This window comes from Callorhinchus milii, unplaced genomic scaffold (genome assembly GCF_018977255.1).
Source record: "Callorhinchus milii isolate IMCB2004 unplaced genomic scaffold, IMCB_Cmil_1.0 Scaffold19, whole genome shotgun sequence".
Lineage (NCBI taxonomy): Eukaryota > Metazoa > Chordata > Chondrichthyes > Chimaeriformes > Callorhinchidae > Callorhinchus > Callorhinchus milii.
Window position 1 is genome coordinate 5,042,066 of NW_024704760.1, and position 19,250 is coordinate 5,061,315.

The 19,250-nt window shown below is 39.2% G+C and overlaps 1 protein-coding gene across 1 annotated transcript; it reads right to left on the reverse strand.

Moving 5' to 3' along the window:
* Nucleotides 1–224: 224 nt before the first annotated feature.
* LOC103179174 (ceramide kinase-like) lies at nucleotides 225–18,420 on the reverse strand. Its single transcript, XM_042342253.1, has 11 exons — nucleotides 18,354–18,420; nucleotides 17,486–17,611; nucleotides 16,363–16,426; nucleotides 13,898–14,043; nucleotides 12,264–12,338; nucleotides 11,003–11,155; nucleotides 8,086–8,191; nucleotides 5,946–6,007; nucleotides 4,520–4,725; nucleotides 3,217–3,419; nucleotides 225–390 (listed from the first exon to the last, which is right to left on the reverse strand). Exons 1-11 carry the CDS (start codon nucleotides 18,418–18,420, stop codon nucleotides 315–317), a joined length of 1,284 nt encoding a protein of 427 aa, XP_042198187.1. The 3' UTR covers nucleotides 225–314.
* Between the last annotated feature and the right edge of the window lie 830 nt (nucleotides 18,421–19,250).

Genomic DNA, 19,250 nt, shown 5'->3' on the forward strand with positions numbered 1-19,250 from the left:
GTCACATGGGGGAGAGGGAAACAGAACGGTATGGGAGGGAGTAAGCTATAGTTGGAGAGTCATGTGGAGTCGAAATACCGTCAAGGACTGGTTAGGACGAGTGGGGCTTGTTTCCGTGCTGCACAGTCTTAGTAAGATCTTTATAAATCATGGGATGTTGCAAAGCAAGGATTGTTACACGTCAAATAAAAACAAATTCTTCCACTCAGCTTACAGTCCACCGGTAGATTTTATTACTAGGTACAGCATGCTCCCCAGCACAAAACAATCACTTGCAATGTAGTTCAAACCCTGCTCAACTATGTCCTAACTCCCTAGCAGGACTTGACATTTTTGGAACCCACAGCTTCTATTCCTCTGGCAAACAGATTAATCAGCTGGCAGTGGACCCTACAAAAGAAAAGGAGAAAACCCAATAAGGTGAAGTAATAGAATGTTTACTATAATAATAATAATAATAATCCTTGCATTTGATATAGCGCCTTTCACATTGAATGTACGTTGCAAAGCACTTCACGGACTATACATTAGGGAGAGGGGAATACAGGGGTATAGGAGAGGTTGGGGCTCATGTGGAGTATCATGCTGTGTGCAATTGGCTGCTGCGTTTTAGTCACAATATATACAATCAATTCAGGTTACAGTATATTCCCCTGAAGCGCTTTGAGACGTCTCGAAGACGTGATAAGGCACAATATCAAAAACAAGGATTATTATTATTAATACCGGCTAAATCTGTGCTGTATATCTTTACGTAACTGTAGAGTAACTTAGTATTTTGTAGGTGAATGAGGTGGTCAATCCATATCCGACAAACAGCCATGAAGTGAGTGACCAATTTTTTGAGGGAGATTGTTGGCCAGGACACTGAGACAAATTCCCTTCTCTTTCCAAATAGTGGCACGAGATCGTTTACCATCTATCTGAACAGGCAGACAGGACTATTTTAGACATAATGCTGTTTTATTTCCAATATAATAATAATAGTAATAATAATCCTTGCATTTGATATAGCGCTTTTCACGTCGGGAGGACATCCCAAAGCGCTTCACAGAACACACTGTAAAGTGAATTGACTGTATATTTGTGGGTGAACGCGGCAGCCAATTGCGCACAGCAATGTCCCACAAACAGTCGTAGATTGAAATGACCAATTTATTATTGTTTTTTTTGGAGGAATTATTATTAGGCTCTGTGTGGAGTAAGGAAACTTGCCCAAGGTTTCGCCCTCTGCCTGGAATTGAACTCAGGTCTCTCACTTGCAAAGCGAGTGCTCTAACCACTGAGCTACAGAACTCCACAATATAAGTGGATCTTCGTGCAAATGCTGCAAACTGATCATGCTTAAAAAAGCCTTATGACTTCATGCTTGGCGCTTTCCATTTGACAGGATTTTTTTGTTTACAATTTATCTAATTTAAAATGTCATCTAATAGTTCATCCCTATACATTCTTTGTTCTTGAAGCGTATATTTTAGCTCATGAACAGGAGACGTTTACAAAGTTACTCAGTGATTTATGTATGAACGCTTTTATGTTGATTTGAATTACAGTTTGAGTCACTATTTTGTGCTATGTTTACATGAAGGCAACATGAAAATATTGATGCATCTCTCTGGCTGTTTTCAGTGCTATAACGAGAGAGCCCAATTATGGGTCTGTTCTCAGATCAACGTGGTTGAAAGGGAGTTTCTTCCAGTGTCCTTGCCAGCAATCCCACGGATAAAATAGCTCATTCACTTCATGGCTGTTTGAGGTAACACAGTGGTGCACAAATTGGTTGCCACGTTTGCCTACAAATATACAGTAATTGCACTTTACAGGAAACGGCAAATATGATAAAGGGCACTAAACTCATTAGAAATAATATTAATCAAACACGTTGTAGGTGAATATTGGCACACACAAGACAATTCAGTTAAAGGAGCAACCATAAAACAATTCAGTTGAAGGAGGAAACAGTAAAACAGTTAAAGGAACAATGACCACTTGCGATTCATATACCATACCAACAGGAGGCACACATGTGTTGTCTTCTTTATTCGAGCTATGTAGAGTCTTACTAAGAATACACTTAGTCAGTCATCTCTCTTATTTACCAACACCTCATGTCAGAAAAACTATTTGAATTGGAAATGTATTGCAGGACACAACAAATGTTTTACACCTGTTTTTATTTTTAGCAGTCCAAAGCCTTTCTTATCTGTAAGAAATTTCTTGACTCAGGATGCTCCAGGATTTATTTTGTTTTTTGTTTGTTTTCATGCTTTTAGCACAGTTGAACCATGATTGCATTTTGATATTTCTCTTCCTAGCCTGCAAAGATTTTCATGTCATCACAACATTGTTCAGTTTCAGCGCGAGTGCACAAATCCCACCCAAGAGTAAAATTGACCTTTGCTGTGTAAACAAATACTTTTAGAGCATATGTCACTTGGAAGAATCAATCTTAACATATAAATGTCACACGTTAGGCGACAACAGTATCTTTAACGTAGGCAGAGCATCCATTTGGTATAAAATTTTAAATCTGTGAAGTGTAATAGGGCTGTGATTTAAAGTGTTCAATAATTTGCTCTTGCTTACGTTATTGTCTTTAGCATTTATGATGGCACCCATTGCAGAGCTGGTGAATTTAGAGTTAGAATCCAGAGGGCACCTCTTTAAGATTGTGAGTCGGAAGGCAAAGCAGAGATTTGGAAAGAACTTTTTCTCCCAGATCAAGATTATCAAGGTAGGAATCATTTGCCAGTAGTGCAAGGTATGGGAGACATGAAAGGACCGGGAAGAAAAATACCCTACCGGTTGAAAGAAAAAATAAATGAATTGAGGCTTGTCCTGTAAAGCAATAATAATCCTTGCATTTGATACAGTGCCTCCTCATTGCCTTCAAGATATCTCAAAGCGCTTCACAGAATATACTGTAAAGCGAATTGACTGTATATTTTGTCCAGCAAACAGTAGTGGATTGAGTGACCAAATTATTATTTTTTTAAAAAAGCGATTATTATCCTCGATCTGCAATCGACTAACAACCTACTTTCTGCTGGACAAATAGAGGCATGTGGATTAAGGAAACTTGTCTGATGTTTCGCCCTGCCCGGGAATCGAACGCAGGTCCTCTGGCTTGTGATGCGAGTGCTCTAACCAATGTGAGAGGGACCACTTGTCAGTCGGTTGGATGGAAATAGAGTTCAGGGAAAGAGAAAGACTCACTTGACTTCAATGGCTGCCGGCATAATCAACTCTCCATCACTGTTCCAGCTACTGCTCTTTCTTCCTACGTTTCTACGCCAAATGTTTCTTCTAAAATGAGATTTCCTCTTCTGCTTTTTCAAGGCAATCTCTCTACTACTCATGACGTAGGGCAGGAACTTGAACTCTCGGACTCGGTAAACTTCCACAAATGGAAAGTCAAGCTGCGAGAGAATTACTCAAATTAAAGTACGTTTCACCAATTACTCCAAAACAACTAACTCAATTTCCTCTCTCCATAAATGCTGTCTGACCAGAAGAAGGAAATTGCTGCTTTCAGCCATGACAGGGGATAGAACGAAGAAGATCTCACAGTTTCTTAAAACAATATTGAACAATACTGTGTTGGAATGGGACGACTGTTCTTAACCCTGAATCTGCGGTGCATTCCAATGTATCAGAGATCCTAGATTTCATTTTGGCCAACTTTTGCGTTCTCTAACAGCAATACAATCCAAATTTGCAATTTACATTTATATAGCACCTGACATTGAGAGGACAAACGGGTGCACACTGCAGTGATTTGCACACTGACATCAAAGAAGGGCAAAAGGGCACAGTGTCGCAACCCATTGCCAATAATTTACTGTGACCAGGAATCTTTTCTTAAGAGAATACATGGACGACTTAAATCATCAAAATCCTGTACCTCTGTTGGGCCTCTGACTATTATAATAATACTAATGATAATAATCCTGGCATTTAATATAGCACCTTAGCACATCTTCGAGACGTCTCAAAGAGCATCACAGAATGGAGTCCTGTAGCTCAGTGGTTAGAGCACTCGCCTTGCAAGCGAGACACCTGGGTTCAATTCCAGGCGGGGCGAAACCTTGGGCAAGTTTCCTTACTCCACATAATAATAATCCCTCCAAAAAAAAATAAAAAAAATAATAAATTGGTCATTTTCAATCCACGACTGTTTGTGGGACATTGCTGTTCGCAATTGGCTGCCGCGTTTTGCCCACAAATACACAGTCAATTCACTTTACAGTATATTCTGTGAAGCGCTTTGAGATGTCTAGAAGATGTGAAAAGTGCTATATCAAATCGAAGGATTATTATTATTATTATACTGTGAAGTGAATGTTGTGGGGGAACTGCGGCAGCCTATTGCGCACAGCAGCGTCCCCACAAACAGTAATAAGCATTTGGCTCAGTACATATTTCAGGCCCCATATGTTAACAGTATCATTCCAGTCAAATTAAGTCCTTTGACAAAGTAAAACATGGCATCATTTCATCGCTGGTCTTGCACTTGTACCTGGTCGTTATTCGTGACGTGCCTGAATAGGTGTCGTAGAAAATTAAACTTTGAGCATTTATGGACCAGGATGAGGTCCAAGGCTCCGTTTGCTAAGTGCCCAGAAGGTGAAAGGCCCTGTGAAGAACGGAAAGAACAGCAGCTGATACAAGCTCCGTTGATTGCCAAAAATTTCCCTTCCAGCTCGTTCCAATTTGCTTCATCACCTGCGGAAAAAGAGTCAGTTTGGGCTAAATGTATCTGGTCCGACCAAGTTTGCAATTTATTTAAAGTACCAAAAAGAGAGGACATTAAAAGATCCAGTATAAATTCAGGCAAAGAAGATTTTTTGATCTATTTGATCTCATCCTTCCCAAATATTAAACGTACCGATATTCCATTGCAGCATCAAACTATTTCTTAAATTAATCCACTGTCCTGGTCTCAACCCCACCACTCCCCACTCCTCATGTTGCACTGTTTAGGGAGTTCCCTTTTATAATAATAATAATAATCCTTGCATTTGATATAGCGCTTTTCACGTCGGGAGGACGTCCCAAAGCGCTTCACAGAACACACTGTAAAGTGAATTGACTGTATATTTGTGGGCGAACGCGGACTAGTTGGTGAAAGACTCAATCAGTTTGCAGATAGCTGCTGCTGAATTGGAGAATTGTATACAAATCACCTTCACGGCTCTTCGTGATGACAACGCACTCAGGTTCTAGATCCTTGAGATTACCTTGTGATCCTCAATACCTGCCATTGATCTTCCCCTCATTTCTGTGGGATGGATTTTGTCGCTTTTGGGTAACAGGCTAGTGACAGACTGTCTGAATCACTGAGCCCTGAAGCCCCTCAAGAACTAACACTTGGCTCTTAATTTTCTCCATGGCTTTTCGAACGCAGGTAATTCCTGACGTAAAGCGAGAGCAAAGCCGACAGTCGGTTTCTGATTTTGAGCAGTTTAGAGAAAAGTCGAACTTTAACAGAAATCCCATTCTGCCTCTTCCTTAATAGCGAGCAAAGCAAAATACCATATTTGCAATAACACCTTCTTGCATTTGTACAGTGTTCCTCACGCAAGGTAGCGTCCCCGAGCACTTGACAATGCCAAGCTGGGGGGAGGGGGAGGTGATCGGAGGCACGGTCAAATAGGAAGGTCTTCAGGTGTGACCTGCAGATGGGTGAGGAAGGGGCAAGGCAGAAGGATAGAAGAAGAGTGTTCCAGAGTTTCAGGGGGTAGTGGCTGAAAGCACGGCCACCGATAGTGGAACGGAGGGCATGAGGGACATGCAGGAGGCTGGAGCCAGTCAAGCAGAGGCAATGGATAGTGGGTTGGGGAATAAGCAGGTTGGAGAGGTAGGGAAGTGCCAGGGCATGAAGGGATTTTACTTTAAAGTGCTATCAATGTTCAGAAGTGTTCATGGTTCTGTGAAAGACTCACCGTTATCATCCTCATTTTCATTTTGATTCAGTCTTCTTCCAATTTCACTGCAGATGGTACACCTACACAAAGCAAATTGTGCTCAAAGAAATGCCGAATGGCAGTTTTAAATCTCCCCCAACATTCGTTCAGCAATGAATTCATAACCTAATCCCTTCTGTGCCAACAATATGTTGCATTACACATACATAACATACACGGGGTATATATGCACTGTCATCGTTTCACTACAATAAACCTGGCACTCGGAATAAAGATGTGGAGAAGTTTTGGAAAGTCGGTACACTTAGTTTAACTGATGTTCATTCTGTTTAACGTACTGGGATTTTGCCATTTGAGTGGGTTAAACTTCGGCGCTCTGTGAAACCTACGGAAAGCAACACTATCCGATTGTTCGGGTCATATGCCTCAAGGTTAGGTCTGAATTTGATGTCTTTTAATTACTTGCACAAGACAATCATAATTTAATACTTCTACACCCCAGTTATTCAGTTTAAATAGCGTACAAGCCTGTTAGTGGGAATCCCTGCCTAAAGAGAGCATTTAATTCAAGGTAGAGATTAATTGTCCATACATTTTAATAGCAAACCTAATTCTGCATATTATTCAGAATGGCGATGTACTTAGGCATGTTTCTTGAGCAGCAGAAACTGACCTGTCACAGGATTAGCAGATGAAAATCTTTACAGTGCTTTTATTGATCTTAAGCAGACAAAATGTAATCAAAGGAAAAGTGTATTTAATATAAATGCCAATATATCATTACAAATAAATGTTATAAGTCGATCTGACAATCGACTAACAACAGGGTTCCTACTTACTGTTAGGTGAACAGAGGCTTGACCATGTTGGTGGATAATAAATTCAGTGACATGCATTGTTGCTATAAAATGGGTTTAATACTTCCACATAACAGGAAAGGTTCATTACAATGCATTGGTCTGGGTTGATGAACCAGATCCCAGCATTCCATCTTATTGGGGTCTATCAGAAGGTGTTCAATAACGTTTTAACAAACATTTTTGTTCCATGCTTGTAATGGGATTCACGGCTGCTGTTACACCCTATTGTCTCAAAATGAATGTAATCAAACTCCAGCAACTACAGTTTTACTGACGGCCTGTGAACTAACAACACAAGTACAGAAAAGATCACTGTCTTGACGTAAGATGTGAAGCAATTGAAAATAATAATACTTGTATTTGATATATTGCCTTATCACGTCTTGGAGACATCTCAAAGCGCTTTGCAGAATGTATTGTAAAGTGAATTCATTGTGTATTTTGTGGGCAAAATATGGCAGACAATAGCCCATAGCAATGTCCCACAAACAGTTGTGGATTGAGGGAACAATTTTTTTTGAGAGATTATTAACCTCCTGAAAAGCAATCCGCCAATCGACTAATTTTACTTCTAGGTAAGGTAAGACTGTTATATTTGCTTCTTCTGCATATCTTTGTAAACGTTTCACATATGCATGGCACATGTCCTTAAACGTACAAGGTCATTTAACAATGCAAATCGTAGATTGTCCGGGATATCTTTCATTTGAGACGCAAGTAGCGATTTTGTACTATTGAAATGGTTTACGGTTGACTGATCTTTGGCAGCAAATCATGACTATTAAATACGGCTACACAGCTGCTTCACACAAAACCCTGCTTGCTGCCAACTTATTTCCAGAAAAAGGGACAGTTTGTCTCGTGTCACCTCGTAGCAGCAAAGAAAACCTTATTGCTATAACGCTGGAGCACTCCACACGTCGGAAAGAATTGCACGTCGGCAGAATTTGAATTGCGTTCTTATGATTGTGTTTACCGATGCATCATAAACGTGCCATGATTGAACTGGTTATTTTGTTGTGTCGAGTGCATTTCATTGCTTAAAGCCTGTTCCCATTTGCATTTATAGAGATTTATTTATGGAAATACTGACAAGCTTCCCCATCTGACCCGTGGGAAGCTGACTAAATAAAGGCACATTGGGATTTCCAGAATAATGGCCGGCAGAGCTAAAGGGCTTCGAGGTGTAGCCCTGAGGTTCCTTATTGTTAAATCAAAATCCCTAACCCATTGTGCCTTTCATGCTATTAGAATTTTAACAATGCAGGTTAACAGTATATGAGCTATTTTGCCTTTACCCTGTTAGACAGCGGCACTTGTCTCTTGGGCTCCCCACTCTACCAGTCGCCAGTCGAAACGAGATATTCCCCTCGTAGAGCTGGTGTTTAAGAAATGTTTTTATTCCTAAAATCATTTGCGGGGGGAAAAAAAAACACAATGTCTTTTGCTCAATAACAGATCTGCAATTCATTTTCCCTTTCATTTTTTAATACATCCACACAACCAGGATCTTACAGGATCCAAAACATCTATTAAAGCAGAGGTTACTTGTAACTCACAACAGGCCAATGTTCCTTAAGCTGCTGTAACCATGAGCCAGAATGTTGCATTCAAAATATTACAAACACGTTTCGCTATTTTTATGTGTTTATTTTTTATCAAAGGGCAACATATTTGTCATCAAAAGGTGGGCTGAAATAGATAATGTTACAGTCAAGAATTGAAGTGCCTCTGCATCACTTTGAAAGACAGGAATAATAAATAATGATAATCCTTGCATTTGATATGGCATCTTATCACGTCTTTGAGACGTCTCAAAGCGCTTCACAGAATATACTGTAAAGTGAACTGACTGTATATTTTGTGGGCTAATCACGGCAGCCAATTGCGCACAGCAGATAATAATAATAATCTACGACTGATTGCTGTTCCATAGCGTTTGATGGGAAGTTGTATCATGTGCATATAGGATGAAGCTCAGCTGTAAACCCCTCCACAATAGACGATCAGCCACTTGGCTAAGTACCAGTGCCTATGGAGCCATCACAGTCCATCATGGCAGAATCTAGAGGTGAGGAAGCCAGGAGAAAAGTGGCAAACAAGAATCTCTATGTTGCAGGATTGTGTTTTTATATTTTGCTTGCCAACAAATTTTAGTTGTCGAAATCAGGGGATTTCTTTCCTGCTATCCATGGTATTCCCAACCGACCAACTGGGGGCTACGTTCCAGGGTAGGGAGCTTGCCTTGCCTTGAGATGAAACACTTTGCTGCCATCTAGTGCTCCAGGTGAGAAATACTACTAATAATTATCCTTGCATTTGATTTAGTACCTTATCAGGTCGTTAAGACGCGTCAAAGGGCTTCACAGGATGTACTGTAAAGCGGATTGACTGTGTCTGTTTGTGGGTGAAGCGTGGCATCCACTTGGCCACAGCAATGTCCCATTAACAGCCATGGAGTGAGTGACAAATTTTATTTGGGGGATTGTTGGCCAGGACACCGGGAGAGAGAAACTTCCTTTCTCTTTTCGAATAGTGCCGTGGGATCTTTGACGTCCACCTGAACAGGAAAATGGGACTTTGGTTTAATATCTCATCCTCCGAGTGCGAATTCTGCACTTGTGTGTTTTCCGTTCGACCTTGCTTTTACCGATCTGATTTTTTGCATGTGGGCATTATACGCTTAGAGACACTGAGCTCTACTTTCACCACAGTGAGCTGAAAATCAATGCACTGCTGCATTGCCATCTATCAGGGCAGTGCCTCAAAACAGTTACCCAACTGCGTGCCTCTGCTCCCTGGTCCAGGCAGTGTCTCAAAACAGTTTGTGCAATATAACTGCACCGTAAATCAGGTTTAAAATAAAATGATTTCCATTCGGCTGGTCCAGTGGATTGGGAACTATATGCAAACTCTTTAGCTATGTTGAGGAAAGTTGTTACACATTGCGTCAGCTTCTGCTAATTGTTTAGGTTAAACCAGATGTTTAACATACGTAAACATAGCTTATAGAGGGTGGGGAGCACTGTGTACGCTGCATGTTTGCCATCGATGGTATTAAGTTTCTGCCAATTTTGTAACTGGTGATCTGTAGTGATTTTGTAAAAGGCTTATCATCCAAATAACCCCATTAAATCTGCACAATTGTAGGAGCGCTGGGGCTGTCCAGCCATTAATTTAATTCAACTCACAGCAAGCAGTGTGCATTGATTCTCACAGAGGGTAGTAGAATCTGTTGGAGTGGTATAGTTGAAAAGAAATCTTTTGAAAGAAGCAGAAAGTGCTCAGATCTGTCTTGTGCCTTACCGACACGCTATCATGTCCATTTCCTTGACTTGTCTGGGGAGGGGAGGGAAACGATGGTGTTGATGAATATTAATCACATTGCCCGTTGAGTACATAGCTCAAAAGGCTTTTGTTGCTGTTGGAGGGGGATTGGGAGAATTCTGGTTCAATCCATTTTAATGGAGGTATTATTGCCCCCAAACATCATGTGGGTTGAATTCATGAGTCAACACTGGACGTGTGCTGTTGTTTTGATGTTGAAGCATGGAGAGAAGATCAACAAGTATAACTGTATGACTCCAAGTCTCTCCATTATGAGGAAATGCTTCTTGTGCTGATTTTGTTCTCATTAGAAAGAGAGACAAAAAAAAGGACAGCCTTCAGAAAATAGTGGAAATCTAGGTTTAGATGTTAAACTCGCTTTTTTTAGTTCAGAAATAACCAGCATATTTGCACAGGCGTCAGACTTCCCACAACGTGAATCTTGCATGGATTTTTTTTTCTCCCAAGACTTATATTAAAACAACAAATATCATGAAGATCCCAAGAAATTGTCCAAGTTTCTAAAATTCAGTCTTCATTCAGAAATATTGGTTTCTTTCGGGAAACCAGCTTGCAAACTGAGACTGAGTTTCAGAATTTTCACACGATATAAGAGAGGGGAATCGGAGGAGTGGAGTCTGTGTGCAACAAAAACACTGACACAAACTAGTTGGGTCGAATGGCCCTGTTTATTCTATTTAATTCCATGCAATCTTTAAGATAAAATAGTCTTACTGGCTAAAACCGGGTGACATTTCTGGGTTCCCATGAGTTGAGCAGGAATTGTGTTTTCATTCAATATTTGTAAATGTTACATTTCTTTAGCAGAGCCCCAGCTATCTTAGTCATGAATTCAAAGACTCTCTTGTGCAATACTTTGTTTCCTACCTGATAAATCATACCTTGATGCCCTCAGCCAGCGAGCCCTTTCAGCATCTTTCAGAATGTCCCCAAAGAAACCATATCCAAGCAAAGATGCAGAATATTTTAGCAACGTGTTTCTCTGATGAACTGAACACACATCTAAAGGCTGGCAGTCACCTGATATCAAAAAAACAAGAGTCACGCCTCATTAAGCTCATGACATTTTAACTACTGTATCTCTCCTGCCACAATAATAGGAATAATTGGTGTAATTTATTCTCTGTAAGCACTTTTACATATATAAAATATATTAATAATATAAAGCTTGCATTCGTCATAATGCCTTATCACGTCAAAACATTTCAAGGCACTTTACAGAGCTTCCTGTTGATTGTTGTGACTGTGTTTCTAAGCTAATGTAGGACTCAATCTCCTCACAGCAACATTCTGGTCCAGGAAAAACTCCCTTCTCTTTTCCAAGAGTGTTATGATATTACATTATGATATTACATCACTTATGAGGCAAACTGGAGGAAAATTCCTCCTAAATCTAGGTTTAATCTATCATCGTAGAATTTGGCTGTACTTGTATTTAAATATCATGCCCAATGCACAAAAATTTACAATGATAATCCTTTCATTTGATATAGTGCCTTTCATATCAGGAGGAAGTCTCAAAGCAGTTCACAGTATTTTTCATCATAATGTGTAATGATTGTCTTCAAAATCAGCTGTAGGCAGATCTAGTAACACCCATACGATGACCCCAGTTGAATAGAGTCAGTTATTTTAGGGTAAGTCACATGAAGAACAATATTGGGATTCCAACAGAGACTCAAGTACTGCAATACAGACAAAGTAAAGATAACACGATACTTACCGACAATTATATGCAAGGCTGACAATATAATAATGATAATCCTTGCATTTGATATGGCGCCTTATCACGTCTTCGAGACGTCTCAAAGCGCTTCATGGAATAAATTGTAAAGTGAATTGACTGTATATTTTGTGGGTGAAACATGGCAGCCAATTGCGCACAGCAGCAGTGTCTCAATCAATCATGGATTGAAGTGACCAATTTATTATCTTTTTTTTGAAAGAATTATTACCCCCGGAAAAGCGATTCGCCAATCAACTAACAACCGGGTTCCTACTTACTGCTAGGTAAACAGAGACGTGTAGAATAAGGAATCTTGCCCAACATTTTGTCCTGCCGGGAACTGAACCCAGGTCTATTAATATACATATTAGTACTATAAAGTCAAGATAACGTGATGCTTACCGACAATTATATGCAAGGCTGATGTAACTGGATCACTTACACCAGTTGTTGAATAGCACACAGAGTTAGTGGAACCTTGAAAAGAATGAGGGAAGTTGCAGAAAAAAGCAAATTTTAATACATTTTGCAAAAACGTCCAAAATATTAAATCTGATAGCAAGAGGAAAAATAATAGTGTTTTTTATTGAGCCAATGCTTCTAGCATTTATTTATCGATGAATATCACTGTTACTGAATCATAGCGCCATAGCATATCTAGTTTAGAAACAGCAATGTATTAATAAAAGTCCAGCAGTTGGATAGCTTTTATTGAGCAGACAATTAATGGGATAACTGTTTTGAATTGTAGGAGTTATTGAATGATAAAGTAATTTCATCCATGTTACACACGAGTCTCCTTTTCTCTTGTTTCTTGACGACTCTTGCAACCAGAGTCCTCGTAAAACATCATAAAACAAAGTTCTAATTTTCCTGCTCTTATTGAAATTTCATTGAACCGCGTGTCGAAACCATTAAATTTTGTGTCAAAAAATATAGCCCAAAAAAGGTAAAATCAGCAGAATGATACAGTTAAGATGCATTGACATTTTCAGGCATCAGCAAAAAAAAGATAAGATTTTCGCTTCTATTATTAATCTGTGTCTCTACCCGTGTGGAGATTGTTGATATGTTATATGGTAACACCTCGTTAAATACAATGGATGCGCTCGACTCTTGTCACTTTTGTTGTAGAAATAGGACGTACGATAGGTGTAAAATCAAAGCGGTTGAGACCGTGGCACGTGAGCATTTAAGTCAGCACTGTGTAATGTCCAGTTTGAGTTGACTGTTGTGAAAGAATATATAACATGCCTCGTAATTATATCTATTGGTCACATTCTATGTAGTGTTTATCAGAGGTCATGGAAGAGATCACAGACCCTGGCGTAATAGGATCCTTCAGATGAAATATTTTTTATTCAATGACTGGGAGAAAACACAAGATGACGAAAGGGGTTTCAATTGAAGAAGGTCCTTAAGTCCATTTGATACCATTATTCCTGGAAACCCATCCTATCATCTATCTATAACTAAAGAAATCTTGATTATACTTGAGGGATGTAACAATAAACTGTGGAATTGTTGGTTGCAGCTTCACATAGAGTAAATTATAATTTGCTTTGCTTTTCTTTTCTTCAGCGTTGGACTCAAGGAATTAGACAAGTTCAAAATTATGTTAGTTTTAAAGTTTTAAAAGGTTACAACAGCAACAACTTGTATTTATTTACCAATCCTCACATAGGGCAGCGTCCCAGAGTGCTTGATAGTGGCGGAGCACGATTATGTAACAAAATCAACAATAATAATACTCCTCGCATTTGATTTAGCGCCTTATCATGTCTCTGAGACGTCTCAAAGCGCTTCACAGAATATACTGGAAAGTCAATTAACTGTATATTTTGTAGGTGAAATCCAGCAGCCTATTGCGTTCAGCAGTGTCCCCACAAACAGTAAGTGACCAAATTATAATTTTTTTTAAAGGATTATTACTCTTGCAAATGTTAACAGAATCGACGTTACAATTTCAAGCGTGTTTTGTGCTGCGATGAGTTGTGGGCTGACATCTTACTTTTTCTCTTCGAACCAATTCTTACCCGCTGGTATGATGCCAATCCTCAAGTGGCACTTAGCCAGCCGTGCTTTGGGATTGTTTAGGTCCACTCCTGCCTTAGTTTGTGTTCTCCTGATGACACCTTGCATGAGTTCACTGAACATCCCATCTCCTCCAACACAGACAACGCTGACAACAAAAAAAGCTAAGTTATCAAGTACAGTCAGCACTCAAAGATGAAAAGAGGGCATCATAACTATCAGCAATCCCCTTATAATAGATAATATTATCTCATAATATTAGAATATGCACTATCTATTAGAGCAGAATCGGCTGCTGCATTCACATCCTAGTCACTACCCTTGACAACTCAATTACTTAGACAGCAATGCCAAGCGTAAATGTTAATTGTATTGTATTATTCTATTAATATTAGAATGATATAGAACCTGCAAATCCAAAGCTGGCCATTCAGTCCAGCTAGTCCGTCTCAGTGTTTATACTCCTTTATCCAACCTAAACCCTCCCAGCTCATATTTGATTATAATAATAACAATCCTTGCATTTGATGAAGCACCTTATCACGTAGTTGAGACTTCAATATCTTACAAACAATATCATAGATGTGAAGTCACTCTCCCATCTTGCCATCGTGGGCTAAATACTCAATTGATTTGGTCTGCTACAGTTGCGTGGTGCAGAGTGTGGTAAAGTGCTCTGGGACCCTACCTTGTGTGTGGGCTCTATATAAATGCAAGTTGTTGTTGTTGAGTGTGTATTTATAAAACGCTTCACTCCTGCGGGTCACGAGGCACTTTTTATTGCTTTCTGGATATGGGGGATGACATTCAGACTGTAGGATATGCTAATAATATAGGCAGTGTTATAACAGGTGCAGGAATCGCTTTGAACTCTTCAATTAAATCCAGACCGAGTAGATGTAGTCATGAAAGATAAGGACTCGGGGTGCGTTCAGTAATTTGATACCTGCTGAAAATAAGCCCGGAGCTCTACTTGGTTTCCTTTTTTCTTAGTAGTGCTGCTCGGAATTTCCTTACCTAAACAATGAATTAATCTAAGCACTAAAATCTCATTTTTAAAACAACAACAGCTGTGCACTCAATGAGTGTCTTGGTTGGGTCTCTCCCATTTATATCTCTCCTGCTCTAGAATGTGATAAGCCACAGTTTCATACACCTTGACTTAGGTAACCTGAGAAACAGTGAACGGCACAAGACAGAACACAGGTACTGAGATGTCCGTGGTTTAATCTCTCACTTGGCGGGCAGCTACCAGTTAAATCCCCTTCTGTAAACTTCCCAGCGAGTCTAGAATTGCCATGGATATGTAAGTCACAGAGAGTGCCAGGAAAATTGGCACACCCATCCACAGTGATGTTCCAGGTATCACACCACCATCTGTACATTGTTAGGAAAGAATCTTTCCCCTGGCGAGGTAAACCTGTGCATTCTCCGCAGGTGCACAGATGGGCATTGGAGGAACAGTCAACAGCATCAAGGATGCCAGGTAGTGCAACCATGGTAGAGGAAAGTTTCTGTTGTTCTTTCATTAGGATGTGTCTACTTGTGGAAGGGCTTTTGGCACTGCAAGGTGATTGAATCTACAGTTATTCTGTCTGGGAGATGAAAGTTGCTGTTTTAGCAGGTGAACACAGTGATTACTTTCCCTGGTTCCAGCAGCACACACTTCATACGGGAGCATGTCATTGTAAATCAATCACGCCTGTACCATAAAACAGTAACAAATACATCAGAAACTCTTTCCAGCATCTGAAATTATAATTCACTGTGAAGAGAATCTAAAAATCTGGCGTGCCGAATTTTGAAAGGATTCTGAGTAAATTCACAGTGTTTGAGAAAGAGAGTAAGTATGGACAGCTATACAATAAATCACAGAATATTCTCTACCTTCACAAGTTAAACTAGAGAGACCGTTTTAATAATGATCCTTGCATTTGATACAGCATGTTTTCACATTGAAAATTCTCAAGGTACTTAAACAGTTTTCTTTAAGTGTATTGACTGTATCTGTATATGTATATATATATATATATGGGAATGCAGCAGCCAATTCTATACACAGTAATGTACTACACTCAAGAATGAAGTAAATGGTATTATTTTTATAATAATAATCCTTGCATGTGATATAGCACCTTATCACGTCTTTGAGACGTTCCAGAGAAACTTTCCCCCGATCCACCTTTCCAATCTACCTGAACATCTTGGAAACTTTGTTGAGTCATTATAACATTTCCTCATAACTTAGATTCAATAGATTTCAATACTGCGGTCTCAAATGGGGTGATTTGTAACAGCTTTGCTTAATTCCTTAAACTTTAAATTGCAATTCCAGTTTCTATAACTTTTAGTGCGGAACCATTTATTATTCTCTAGCAATTATAATAATAATCCTTGCAATTTGATATAGCACCTTATCACGTCATTGAGAAGTCTCAAATCTATTCAATTCCATTGAAAGACTCACCCATCATATTTGTGGAAGTCTGTTGCCAAGATATAGTCCCTGGCATGATTTGCATAATCTGTTACTTTAAAGTTGAGAAATAATCATAAAAAGAAGAAATATTCACGTTAGTTATCTTGAAGATTCAATATGGTTATCTAATAACTACTTTGACGTCAAAAAGTGGCTATCATCATTATTATTCATTCCTTCCATCTCCACTATTGACTGGTCAATTGCCTATGCCATTTCTTTGGTTTTATCACTACAATTACAATTTCTTCCGCGGAAAATAACCTATTCAATCCTAAGCACATAGCTATACTTTTTTTTAAATAAAGAGCACAGTATTAACTTCCTCTGCTGAGAATCTTGATTTAAAAATGCATTATTTTATGGGGCAACACGTTCCTTCTAATCTATTTGACTTTTCTTATGCTTATTTTGTGCCCTCTAAGTTTATACTCTTAGCTCTAGTTAAATAACATGCGTCTGCATTTTCTACGTTCCTCAGTATTTTAACAATCTGGATTTATTTGGTGAGAGAGCAGATATAATGGACATCAATAAGAGGTAAATTACCATAAGTTACATAGGAAATTGAAAATGCCCAAAGTAGTAAAAAAGGTGCAAGAATAAGGGCTCGGACAATAAAGATATGGGATAAATGCAACGTTTATTATCATATCAACTCTGTTCTGGATTGTTGTATTTCCATCCCTAAATTGACACCTTGTATGGTAACAGTGGTACACAAATACATATCCAACATTAATATTAATTGTCATATAGGTCTTGTTTTTATACTTGCAAACATCTAATAACCCAGCATTGGACAATAAGAATAAAGCTAAACTTCAAAAGATGAGACACAGTGAAGTTGCAATCTGAGATTGACAAAATAATAATCTGCTGTGAAAAATCCATACACTATAAAAATGCCATGAAGATTGTCAGATGTAAACCATAATACCATAATAATAATAATCCTTGCATTTGATTATAGCGCCTTACCAAGTCGTTGAGACGCCTCAAAGCGCTTCACAGAATAGATTGCAAAGTGGATTGACTTTGTATTCTGTGGGTGAATCTCTCACATTTAGCAAAGGATAATCATTTTAAAAGAAAAAGTCCAGCTTCTTACCGATGACAACGGTGGTGATCTTTGCCAGTTTGAACAGAGGAGCCACTTTAAACTGATAGATGTCTACGGCCTGTTGAATGGCAGCAACGGGATTGATGAACACAAGGAGACTGTGTGGGCGAACAGCTTTGAACAAGACGGAGGGTAAAATCAAATAAAGTTTCACTAATAATCCTTCGTTAAGTACAAACCCAGAGACACGATCTTAAAATTGCAACAACTTTCATTTATGCAGCGGCCTTCATATGTGGTAGCGTTGTGGAGCACTCGGAAATTAGAGCTATGCCCGATTGTATCCCATAATATTTTCCCCCATTGCCCTATTATGATTGCCAAACAAATGCGCAAACAAGAGCAGGGACTCGACAGCATAGATAAGCCCAATGGTATGAGAAATATAAAGAAATTTTTAGTTGGTGAATATTGGGACATACACCACTGAATACCTTTTTTTTGCTTCTGTTGCTATTTTCAATTTTGTACGTGTGCTAACCTACTGATAATTCATTCCCATTACATCCGCTCTCTCGCAAAATAAATCCGGATTGTTAAAATGCATGTTGAGTCCATAAGTCCATTAAGAAATTACACTTTGTTGACTTACCTTGAACCGCTTTGATTTTTTTGTGGGGGAGGGGACATTTTGTACAAAGAGATAGACAATATCTCCACTTACAGTTCGTACAGATGATTATTTTCTTATCCTAAGTCGGACCCAAGGAAGGAGGTTTATGTTTCTCAGAATACCAATGTGTTAATGCATGGTAACCGTATCACGCTATAAACACTGACCTTTGTAATGGAGTTGATCTTCAATAGTTTGCATCCACTGGTGATGAAGCGCTCTCACAGAAGTGGAAAATGTTACAGTGCTGCATAGCCACTGCTTTTGCTTGTTCCTCTGCACATAGTAAACTGCTCACAAAACACACCATGGTTGTATCACACCTCTAACAAAATTCGACAACTTACTCGAGTTGAAACCAAATATGTCCAGTAGAGTTGTGCTTACAAATGGAACAAAGTCTGTTCTCCTCCTTATTTATACTCAGTGGTCAGATTAATAATAAAAATAATAACCTTTGCATTTCATATTGCGCTTTATTACGTCACTGAAGACGTCTCAAAGGGCTTCACAGATAATATTGTCAAGTGGATTGACCGTGTACTTTGTGGGAGCCAATTGCGCACAGCAGTGTCCCACAAACAGTTGTGGATTGAGTGACCATATTTCTAGAGGGATTATTACCCACTGGAAAGCGATCTGCCAATTGACTGACAACCAGGTTCATCCAGTAGAATAATGAATTAGAGAATGTGTTTGTTTTTGTATTTAATTTTTTAAAATATATATTTTAATATCTGTGACATGCATGGTGGGGCGTATTGCATTAAAGGCCCAGCAATTTGCACCGTGGAGTGAACCCGTGTCCAACCCAATTGACGTGGGTTGACCTCTAATGATCCTTCAGGTCTAAGCCGTGTCTTTGTGAGGAACAAATATTTCCCTGAAGGACAAAAGGAGAACTGAGAGGGAAAGATACTCAGTGCTGTTCTTGACTGCCTCCTTGTGGCAAATACAAGAGCTGAAATGTCAGCGAGCTCAGTTTATCTTCCATTCCTTGCCACCCTCACGCTGTCCACAACCCACAATCAGACCCAAGAAAGGAGAAGGTGAGACAAATGGCTTGATATTAACATTGTCACGTTATTCTATTCAAGGCGGGGATAATGCCTTACATAATGTAAGGAAAATCAGTTTACA